Genomic DNA, 11,350 nt, shown 5'->3' with positions numbered 1-11,350 from the left:
ATTTAACCAGGAGAAAACCTCGAGATTAAAAATGTCCTGGCCAAGACTGCAGCAGTGAACAGAGTTTCAGACATACATAGAAACAGTCATACAACAAAATACAACATATGCAGTCCATATGCAGAGAAAAAAAACATACACACAAGAATTTAAGCAGCAGCTATTTACCAGAATCAGCCAGAATTAGGAATTAATTAAAGCATCTGCATCCAGATGTGTCTGCCTCCAAGTCTTTCAGCTTTCTCTTCAAAGTGTCCAACGAGATCAGTTCATTGAGTTTCAACTCTTTGTAAATCATTCCAGGCAGAGGGAGCAGCAGATTTAAACGCCTTTTTCCCCAGTTCAGTTCTGACCTTTGGGACGGACAGTGAATAAAGATCCTGGGACTGAAGATTATAAGTTTCTGTACTCTTCTGAATGATGTAGGTCTGAAGGTAGGAGGGAAGAAGGCCAAGATTATCCTCATAGAGAACAATATGCCAGTGTTTTAGTCTATGTCAGCGTTACTCAACCCTACTCCACCAAAGAGCCAAATTGTTGAAAAATACCTTCGCAAGAGCCACAATCTAAGTGGTGAAAGTGGCAAAAACAGCTTTGAGTAGCAATAAAAATATGTTGAAGGTGGCAAAAATGGGTGAAAATGGGTGTAGATGGGGAGGAAAGGGGTCAGAAAGAAGCAAAAATGGGTGAGAAGTGACAACAAAATGAGTTACAGGTAGCAAAAAATGGTCCAAAATTGGCAAAAAATGAGTGAAAAGTGACTAAAATGGGCAAAAAGCAGTCAAGAGTGGCAAAAACGGGCAAAGAGTAAGAAAAAAGTGGTATTTAATGGCAAAAGGTAGCTTAAATGGGCAAAAAGGGGTTAAAAAAATGATGGATAAAAGTGGCAAAAAGAAGTGGCTAAAATGGGCAAAGACTAGGAAAAAAGTGGTATTTCCATCCCACATCCCACACGGTTGACAACAGGCAGAGATGAGTGAGCGATTTAAAGTCAGGGATGAACCTCAGAGCTCCTTGATACATGGTGTTAGAGCATGTAAGCTCTGAGACGATGCATTTATGTACAAAACATCACCATCCAACACTGACATTAAAGTGGCACTAACAAGTTTCTTTCTAGATTCAACAGACAGCCAGGATTTGATCCTAAAATCAAAACCAGCTTCAGTTTCAGCCTTTCTACCAGCTCCTGAATGTGAGGAGTAAAAGTCAAGTACATAAGGACGAGGAATAGAATAAACTGGCTGAAACGTTTAAGATAAAAAACAGAGTGCTGACGATTAAATCCACACTTTTAAACCTTTATTTCCACAAGATATTAAAAATCTCTTCTCCTGCTTTTCTCCTGGTGGGTTTACTGAAGACATGATCTGATGTCAGTGTGATATTTCAGTTTTTTATTTTTACCACTTTGTTATGATTGAGTTCTGCATGCAGATTATTGAGAATAAAAATGATTTTTTTCACTCAAGCATGAGGCTGAAACAACATTTAAAGGAAATAAGGGGGTCTGAACGCTTCCTGGATGAAATGATGTTGAAGCTGCAGTTCTAGAGGGTGATCACAGGGTGGCGCTGCTGCTCTATAAGTCTTAAATGACAGACTGAAGTTTGATGGTCTCTTTTTTTCTGGTGTCTTAAACATAATAAAGTTAGAGAGTATAATATTATAAAGGTGACTAATTATCATGTTTAGTTAGAGGATGACCAAAATTCTGTTTTTTAAAGCTTAAAATAAAATTCCTAACACAATCAGGTGTTTCAAAGCCTTACTTATAAAATTTTAAAAAATGTGAATAATGCAGTCGAGTGTAGTTAATGCAGAGAAAATTGAAATGAATGAAGAGGAATGTTTAATATTTTTTTTTTGTATGTTCAGGGGGAATAACACAATAAACCTGCAGCTCTTTCAGTTACGTTTATAATCATGCTCTTTTTTTTCTTTAAAAACACAAATAAAAGCCAGAAAATTCAATTTTTTTGGAACTGAAATGTTTATTTAACCTTCGACTGAAATCCAAAAAAGAAAAAAAAAATCATAAAATGTAACATCTATTTTTTTTGTGTCACATTTGATTTACTAGGCATTCTGGCCACTGATAATCCATTTTAGAACATTTTTTAAATCATTTATCTGATTGTATTCAAAAGCTTTGTGAGTAATTTATTGATCATATTGATTAGATGGAGGCGCCATAAAAGTAGGTATCAAATACGACACAACAGCCTTTAAGGGGTTAACCCATAAAGACCCACTGAGGTGTCACATGACCTTTAAATGTCCCGTAAGAGACCTTGCATAGCTTTTTTCTTGTCTTTCTTGATTGGTTGAATAACTTTAAGGTGGGAAAATATGAAAAAGGTGTAGGAAAAAGTGGCATAACTTGTGAAAGCAGTGGTGAAAACAGTTTAAAAGAGGCAACAACAGGATTAAAACTGCAAAAAATGTTTGTATACATAAGCAACAAGAGAAAAAATTGTGAAGAAAATTTTGAAAAGTGGTTAAAAGCAACAAAAATGGGCTTAAGAGGCAAAAACAGGTAAAAAAAAAAAAAAAGTCAGATAGGCTGTTTTCGAATTCGCCTACTATACTAGCAGTGCGTACTGATTTGCCCAAAATGTATGCAGTATGCAAACAAATGTGAAAGTTGCAGTATACCAAAAATACCTGGATGACGTACTGATTTGGGAAAATTTCACAGTATTCATCGGACCAGTCTGCTTCACCTACTGTTACCCACAATGCAAAGCGCCGGGTCAGAGTTCGTAATGGCAGAGAGCGGTGAAACTTTCACTGGAGTGGCTGACAGTTACAAAAAGTGCCATTACCTTTTATCTTTATCTTTTTAACATGTACTATAGCGAAATAAGTTGTAGTAAGGTCACTGTTGCTTTTGTTTTGCCGTTACGGCTCGTAACGGCTGAAAAGTCGCTGTCAAGTGTGTCCTTTCACTGAGCTATACATGCTAACCTAAAAACAACGGCTATAAAAATCTCCAACAATCACATAAAAATACTTCCCAGATATTTTTCTGGACATAAATGGATTGAAAACACTATAGCGTCATTTAATATTGACCAGGGTATGACGTACTTCTGTACACCGGAAACCAGCTAAACCGGGCCAAGCGTACTACACAACAACGTCTGACTGGCAGCCATACTGCATACTACTGTCGAATGCAGTATGCAGTGCCCAATACGTACTGCATACTGCATTTGGCAGTAGGCTGATTTGAAAACAGCCATAAACTTGTAAAAACAGGTCAAAAGGGGAAAAATAGCTAAAAGCTTTTTTTTAAAATAGGCAAAAATTGGGAAAAGTGTCAAAAGTGGGTTACAGAAATGCAAAAAGGGTGCCAAAATAGGAGGAAAATGGTGAAAAGTTGTTAAAAAGTGGCAAAAAGGGTATGACGTGGAAAAATCTTGCAAAAATTTGCTAGATGGAGTAGGAAAATGGTGTTCAAAATTGAATTAAAAGTGGAAAAAAATTGGCATAGAGTGGGAAAAAGTGGCAGAAATGAACAGAAACAGTGGTGAAAAGGGGTTAAAAAGCACCTATTTCACTGATCCAGCACACATGCATTGACGTCATCAATAAATCATGACTGTGGAGGGCCCATTCACCAGGTTTATGTTGAAAAAAGCCCCTGAAAATGTATTTTGTTGTTAAGTCTAATAGATTTTGACTTACAGAGCCTAACAAATGTATTAGACCACCCTAACCCTAACCAAAGTAAGGTTTATGCCACAGCTGTCCTAAATTAACAGCATTGGTAATTACCAAAATCATTTCTTATGTTTCTGCAATGGTTAATACACCAATATGTAGAAGCTCTTTAACCCAAATGATATTTTTAATGCTAAAATAGAATTATTATTGTTAACCATGAATTATCAAATTTACTGATTTACAAAAAAGCAGAAAAAATAGTAAAGCACATTAATATTTCTTGATTAATATGTCAAATTATAGTTATTTACTGTCATTCCTGAACAGAAAAATGAGTTTTAGTGGTTGAATGTTATGCTTGATTCATTTCTGACTTCTCAGAGAAGCCCAGTGAGCCGGCTCAGATTTGGGTATAAAAAGGTGAATTCAGTTTGAAATTCCTCATTCCTGTTCAAAATGGTAAAACGTGGAGAGCTGACTGAAAATGAAAGAGTCCGCATTAAAGCACTTCATGATGCTGGATGGTCTCTGAGACAAATGTAACAGGTGGTCTAATACATTTGTTAAGCACTGTTCATCTAATTATGACAGCGTCGGGAGGCAGAGTGCTTCGCCTGAGATCTTTGCCGCCCGCCCGCGGGGTCCTGGACCCCAGGTTGGAAACCACTGCTGTCCAGGCCTCTGTTTCACTACGCTGACTCAGACAGGAATAAAAGATGTCGTTTTTGTTAAGTCTGACAGTTTGTGAAGAAACTCCAGAGCGTTGCCTCTCTAAAAAAATCCTCATTTGTGCTTGAACTACAAACAGAGTGTTCACTTTAATATGGATATTCCCGAACAGGAGTTAATCACTGATTTTACCCAGAATTCTGAGGGGTTAGTGAGCACAGAGTAAAAATGCTCTTGTGGATTTTGACATCATAAATGAAAGGATAAATCTGAGTCGTGCTTAAGTATAAATAAGTTCATTTATTTGACCGTCACTCTGTTTTCAGATGTATAAATATAAAGTTTAACATTTTCACAACAAACAAAAGCACATACAGACGGAACATTAAATACATAATTAATACTTTCACTTGGAACAAATCCGCTCTTATTTACATGAATATGTACACAAAGAGAAAAGTGGTCCTCCGCTGCAGTGAGTGAAAACTCCACCGGCATTTTTAAGTTTGACTTGGAGGTCTCGGCATTAACGCAGGTTTTTAGTGAAATATTTTTGTAGGTTTTTTTTGTCCTTTGGGAATTGAACAGCTGGGGCATCTCAGGCTTCAGATGGACGAACGTGGAGGAATGTAAATGGATGATTTTCTTTGTTTTGGGCCTCCGTCCTTCATCGAATCAACGAACATCACCAACGGGAAGAAAAATCCATCTGAACCGCTCAAAATCGGACTTTTCTTAACTTAAAAAAACAGATAAAACAAGAGTTGAGCTGATTTAGATCCTGTAGTAGTTCTGTTACAGTGTAGCCTAACTACATTTCCCAGCATTCCAGTGGCTTTGTCCAAAATATACAAATACAGCAGGAAAAAAGGAGAATTCAGCAAAGCTATGGAAGCTCAGTCATGCCAGGGGAAAAAAATACGACAACTTTTGAATGGTAAATAATTATCTGTTAATTATTTCTTAAACTAACAAACTAACTTGATTGGGTAAATTTAAAAAAATGCATTTTTGAGTATTTATTTATATCACAATTTAATCAAATTTGCCTATTTTTGTTGCTTTTAAAGCTGATGACTTAAGACTAAAAATATTAAGAAACTGCAATTTAACAATAAACATTAAAACATATTTTATTCTGTATTTACAAAAAAATAATTTTTTATGTTTTATAGTTCCACAAAAAGTCTCTAAAGAAGGTTGAAAATGGTTTAAAAAAATTAATAATAATAATAAAAAAAACTTTTGGGACATTTGATTTTTGTAAGTCAATTTTTCTCCTGGCAGGATTGACCCTCCGTACTTTCAGCTTGAATCAATAAAATTAGGCAAGAAAGTCATTTTAGATCATTGGTTTTAAATAAAATAACACTGTCTGATGAAAAAAGGAAGTAAATTCTCAGTCCAGCCCACAATCTTTCAACAATACCTTTAAAAATGTTTAAAAATGTCGTGTTTCTGTGTTTTAATGACTGTACAGTGTGTCGTTGGTGTAAATGTCCCGGCTCTGAGGGTCTATAGGACTTGGTAGATGATGTTGGGGTCCTGGCTGGCGGTCGGGGAGGGGATCTGGACGGAGCCGGGGGCCGCTGCCTCCGCGGCGGGCTCTGTGGGCGGGGACCCGGGGCCGTCGGCGGGGGGCAGGAGGCTGCTGTTGTCGGTGGAGATCCGCTCGACAATGCTGGACAGACAGTCGAGGCTGGAGACCACCGAGCTCCTCTCGCTCTTCAGACCGCCTGAATGACAGAAAACAGAAACATTTATAATATGATAGAGAACATATGAATTAGATATATTTCTGATTCTTTTTTATTTAAATAGTAAGCCTGAAACTAAAAGTCAAGACTGTTTGCTTTGAAAACACTTAAATAAAGGACCAAAAATCTGATCTTTGATGTTTTTTTCTTCTTAAACTTACAGCCACAAATAAATTTCACTCTGCCACACTCTTTTGCATAGTTTAATTTAATTTAATCTAATTTAATCTAATTTAATTTAATCTTATTTAGATTCATCTTTAATTCAGCCAAAGTTTGAAGCTTTGTTAAAACTTCTTTGATAAAATAAAATTGGCTGTGATTTCCTGAGCCTTTGCTGGATTTTTGGCTTCACTTCTGTGATTTTTTTTGTTTTGTTTTGTTTTAATTGTGAATTTAAGATTAAATACACCCATAAATGTCAACAAATGAACAACAAAATGTGGAGTTTATTTTTTCTTAAACTTATGGCCACAAATAAACCTCACCCTGTCACACTCTTTTGCATAATTTAATTTAATTTAATTTAATTTAATTTAATTTAATTTAATTTCAACTTTAATTTGGAAAAAGTTTGAAGCTTTTATTTAAACTTCTTTGAAAAAATAAAATTGGCTGTGATTTCCTGAGCCTTTGCTGGATTTTTGGCGTCACTTGTTTGATTTTTTTTATTTTAAATTGTGAATTTAAGAGAAAATACGCCCATAAATGTCAACAAATGAACAGCAACATGTGGAGTTTGTTTCAAGATGAAGTGAAATTAACCAAAGTTGGCAAAAAAAAAAAAATCCTCTAAAAATACTTTTTAAAAAATCTTGTAAAATAGTGTAATATAATGAATAATAATTTACCAGATTAAATCACTGCACTGTTTTCTTAAACAGTTCTGGTTTCCTGTTTTTATTGGCCTCATTTGTTTCTTTTACTGCCTTTCTTTGACTGTCAGGCAGAATAAACATCACTCCCAGCTCCACTGCTGTCCTGATTGGCCTGTTGGCACCTGGTGTTAATAAATAAAGTCACTTTTGTCCCTTTAGCTGTCCTTCTGGTTTTCTTACCGTTTGGAGTCTCGTTGAAATAAGAGCTGCTGTCGTAGCTTCCTCTTCTGTTTGTCTGACAGCTCGGTCCGTTAAAATCCGCCTAAACAGAGAAAAAAAACAAACTATTTAATTTAAATATTTCATATTAAAGCAGGAGAAGTGTGTTTTTTGTTGTGTTTTATATTATTTGTCATTGTTGTGTGTCTTTGGTGACAGACCCCATCTCAGAGTGTGAATGACAGACTCTGTCCATTGCTCTGCTGTCTGGCACCTTTTCTAGCGATTGTTTCTGTGTTGTTGATATTGTTCAATGTTTTCATGTGAAAATTCAATAAATATATTTGTTTAAAAAAAAACAGGAGGAATGTCATTTAGTTCATGTTCATTTTTGATCCGTTTATTTGCCTGTAAATTATGTTAAAGGGAAATAATCCATAAAAAGGCAGTTAATTGGGCCAGTTTCAAGTTTAGAATAAACAAGTAAAGCTCATAAACTGTGTCAGAATTTGTTATTTCCAGGATAAACGTTGTGGAAAGAAATTATTTTAAAAAGGCCCAAATCAAAACCAAGAGTGTCCTGCGTCAAATTACGCATGAACTTATCCACTCCACTTTACTTTTATCCTTTTTAAAGCAAGCTTTCAATTTTTCCTGGACGCCTCATTTTTTTAAATAAACATCTTTATTTAAAGTATTGACATCGACATTTCTTCAGGCCCGGACTGAAGCGAAGAAACGACTGAACGAACTCCAGGCTCCAGCGCAGACGAGAGGAGTCTGGACGACTGAATTAAAGCTGATATATTTTTATTTTCATGCTGCAGCTTTTAACAAATAACTGCTGAGACTTCTGTGCGTAAAAATGTCTGAAACTGTTGAGAGTGAAAGAGCTTTAACTGAAACCTTCACCGCGAAAATAATTTTAAAAAGATTTTAAAGAATCCTGGTAGATTTTTGTTTGGTGTTTATTTATGATATCGATGAAGATAAAAAAAAAAAATTAAAGGATCCCAGACTCACACAGGACAAGATCTGGAGTCGAGTCAAGTCTTTTCTGTGCGTAAAAGCGCACTGGGACGAACTTTAAATGCGTAAAAATGACTGTGACGCATTTGGCACACCAAGATGGATTTTTTATTATCGATTCACCTGGTATAAAGAAGTGCCACAACATGAAATTACGCGGGAATTTATGTGAAGCACATTAATAAAGCTCCATGAATCCGCTTCTCATCACTTTGTCCTTTAAAATGAGGAAAATCAAACTTTAAAACTTTAAAACCGAAGAATTTTACTCGACAAGCATTTTTACTTTAATCATGAACATCGATTTTCCTGCTCCAGGCCTCAACGAAAGGGAGGAGGAATGAATAAAGTTTGAGTTTACACGAAGAAAAAAAACTGAAGTTAATATAAAGTGGCCTTTATGTTTTTGTTTTGTCCATTTGCCTCTTTGACACATGATTCCATTAGCTCAGGACTGGCTGACACATTTTAAACAAAGAAAAACTTTTTGTATCTCCCAAAGAAAGGCCCAAAAATATTAAACAAAGCGTGAACGACCCTTTTCAGAAACAAATAAAGGGAAAAAGTGTGCGTAAATAAATGAATCTGGAATTATAAATGGAACAGGCCCAGATTTGGAGTTGGTAAAGATCTTTTCCGTGCGTAAAAGCGCACTGGGACGAACTTTAAACGCGTAAAAATGACTGCTTCACATTTAGCACTCAAAGATGGATTTATATTATCCAATCACTTGATAAAATCACAACATGAAATTACGCGGGAATGTATGTGAACCACGTTCATAAAGCTCCATGTATCCGCTTCTCATCGTTTTGTCTTTCAAAATGAGGAAAATAAATCTTTAAAGTTTGAGTCTACAGGAAGAAAAAAACTCAAGTTTAGTTAAAGTGGTCTGTATGTTTTTGTTTTGTCCATTTGCCTCTTTAAAAAATAATTTCACTCGCTCAGGACTGGCTGAAACATTTTAAAGCAAGAAAAATCAACTGAAAACGCCATTTAAACTTTTTGTATCGTCCAAAGTCAGGCCCAAAAATATCAAACAGAGTGAACGACCTTTTTCAGAAACAACATAGAGGGAGAAGAGTGTGTGTAAATAAATGAATCTGGAATTATATATGGAACAGGCCCAGATTTGGAGTTGGTAAAGACCTTTTCCGTGCGTAAAAGCGCACGGGAGACATTTGGACACATAAAAACGTCAGTCTGAGGGCACACACAGCCTCCCCTCCTCCAACATCTGTCCGTCCGTGAACTCACCATGCCGTCGGAGCAGTTGGACCGGGGACTGGAGGCGTCCGAGTCCCCGCTGTAGTGCTCCAGGACCGGGTAGAACCCGTCCTCGTGGCCTCCTCTCAGCAGCGCCTGCAGAGACTCGATGTAGCTGATGGCGTTGCGGAGGATCTCCACCTTGGGCAGCCTCTGGTTGGGGTTGGCGGTGGTGCAGCGCTTCAGGGTCTCGAAGGCGTCGTTGACCTTGCTGAGCCGCCGCCTCTCGCGCATCGTGGCCGCCTTCCTCCGGTCCGCGTTGGTGGTTTTCCTCTTACAGGCCTTGCAGGCCCACAGCAGGCAGCGGCCCGCCGCGTGGTGGCCGCTGGGAGCGCGGACGTGCTCGTCGTCCTCCACCTCGGCGTGCTGATGGAGGTGGAGGAGGGAGGATGGAGAGGAGGAAGAGGAGGAGGACGGAGAGGGCGAGGATGAAGAGGAGGAGTCGTCCGGCTTCAGGAGGCTCACGTGGACCAACCTGGGGTCCAGGTCCTCGAAGAAGTGCATGTCGCTGGTGTTGAAGCAGGGGTCGTCATAGAAATCATCTGCTGCTGGGAGGGGGAAAGAGATATCCGACAGCTCCATGGTCCAGTCCAGAAAACAACAACCAGGCCCGGAGGAACAAATCCAGAGAGAGGAAGAGGAGGCTCAGAGCAGAAGAAGAAGAAAACAACACTTTTATGGAGAGGAGAAGAAGAGTGGAGGAGAGATCAGGGGGAATGTAGAGTCCTGTCACTAACTGTTCTGCCCTCTCAGCTGTTGACCTGGATCTTTTTATACCTGGGACCACGCTGGGGGGCGGGGACATGTCCCTGATGTCCAGTGAGAGCTGACCAATCATGGCGCAGCAGGAGGGGTTTACAACTTCACGGTAATTAGTGTACAATTACCCCTAACAGAGCAGTAAGAGCAGGGTGATATAGAGCCGCTCACAGCAGGGTGTGTGTGTGTGTGTGTGTGTGTGTGTGTGGACACATGGAGGCACTCACCGGGCTGTTCCATCAGAGAGAGAGAGGATAAACATGCTTTTCTGTTTCTCTTCACATATTTTCTTCTTCTCTGATGTTCTAATCAGACTTGTTACTAAAACATAAACGGTGGGATGTCAGAAGACTAAAATCCTTCATCCTCCAATCCTGACTTCCTGTTTGGAAGGAGCTGCTTTTAAAGTTTAAGATTTTAAAATCAACTTATTTAAGACAAAAGGAACTTATGATGGATAGAAAAGGCAATAAGGGAACGCTTAAAGGGTCAAAGGTTGCTCCAGTGGAGCTAGGAGACAGCTTCAGAGTTCTTATTCTGTCAGATGTGCTCTTCAACATCTTTAACCCTCCTACAGCCTTTCACGGCTGTTTAATTGTATTTTTTGCTCTTACTTTGGCAGTTTTCATGCTAAGATGATGATATCGGACCAAGATGTTCATTTTTTAATGAATTTTTGAAATTTCACTGTCAACGCTGTGTTGACAGGATTTTCCCTGCTAAAGCCCTTTTAGGCCTCACTGACTACCATTCAAACCTCTGGTTTTCATTTTACTGCCACTGCAATACAGAAATAAGAAATCCTGTTAGTTCCTCTGTCACTCTGTCATTCAGAGGTAAAAATATTTGCTCACAAAAAAATGTTGCCAATTTTCAGTGTTTGCAGAGAGGCATTGTGGGAGATAATGGCCTTGTTTGAACTGATCAGATATAACAGTGGGGAGACTGAAGTTTTTCATTCATTTTAATACTTTTAAATATATCCGATGTCCTAAAAGGGCTTTAAGAGGAAGAGTGTGATGATTTTAAAGGAGAGTGTGAGGATTAAACATGAGGGCATACGCTGGAGCGCATGTACAAAATGACTCACATCCAATGACCCTCAGTTAATCTGAGGAGTTCATGTTTAGCTGCTTTCTCTCTGTGATGAATCCACTCAAA

General features: G+C 38.1%; 1 protein-coding gene across 2 annotated transcripts; it reads right to left on the bottom strand.

Moving 5' to 3' along the window:
• Positions 1 to 4,649: 4,649 nt before the first annotated feature.
• On the bottom strand, positions 4,650 to 10,292 carry myod1 (myogenic differentiation 1). 2 transcript variants are annotated; one of them, XM_041794607.1, is made up of 4 exons: positions 9,422 to 10,292; positions 7,157 to 7,238; positions 5,820 to 6,077; positions 4,650 to 5,080 (listed from the first exon to the last, which is right to left on the bottom strand). In XM_041794607.1, exons 1-3 carry the CDS (start codon positions 10,010 to 10,012, stop codon positions 5,857 to 5,859), a joined length of 894 nt encoding a protein of 297 aa, XP_041650541.1. In that variant the 5' UTR covers positions 10,013 to 10,292; the 3' UTR covers positions 4,650 to 5,080; positions 5,820 to 5,856. The 2 variants fall into 2 exon arrangements, with proteins under 2 accessions (XP_041650541.1, XP_041650540.1); XM_041794606.1 differs by having other exon boundaries at positions 4,650 to 6,077.
• Positions 10,293 to 11,350: the final 1,058 nt, after the last annotated feature.

The sequence above is a fragment of the Cheilinus undulatus genome, linkage group 9, assembly GCF_018320785.1.
Source record: "Cheilinus undulatus linkage group 9, ASM1832078v1, whole genome shotgun sequence".
Taxonomy (NCBI): Eukaryota; Metazoa; Chordata; class Actinopteri; order Labriformes; family Labridae; genus Cheilinus; species Cheilinus undulatus.
This window is presented reverse-complemented; position numbering and strand designations above follow the sequence as displayed.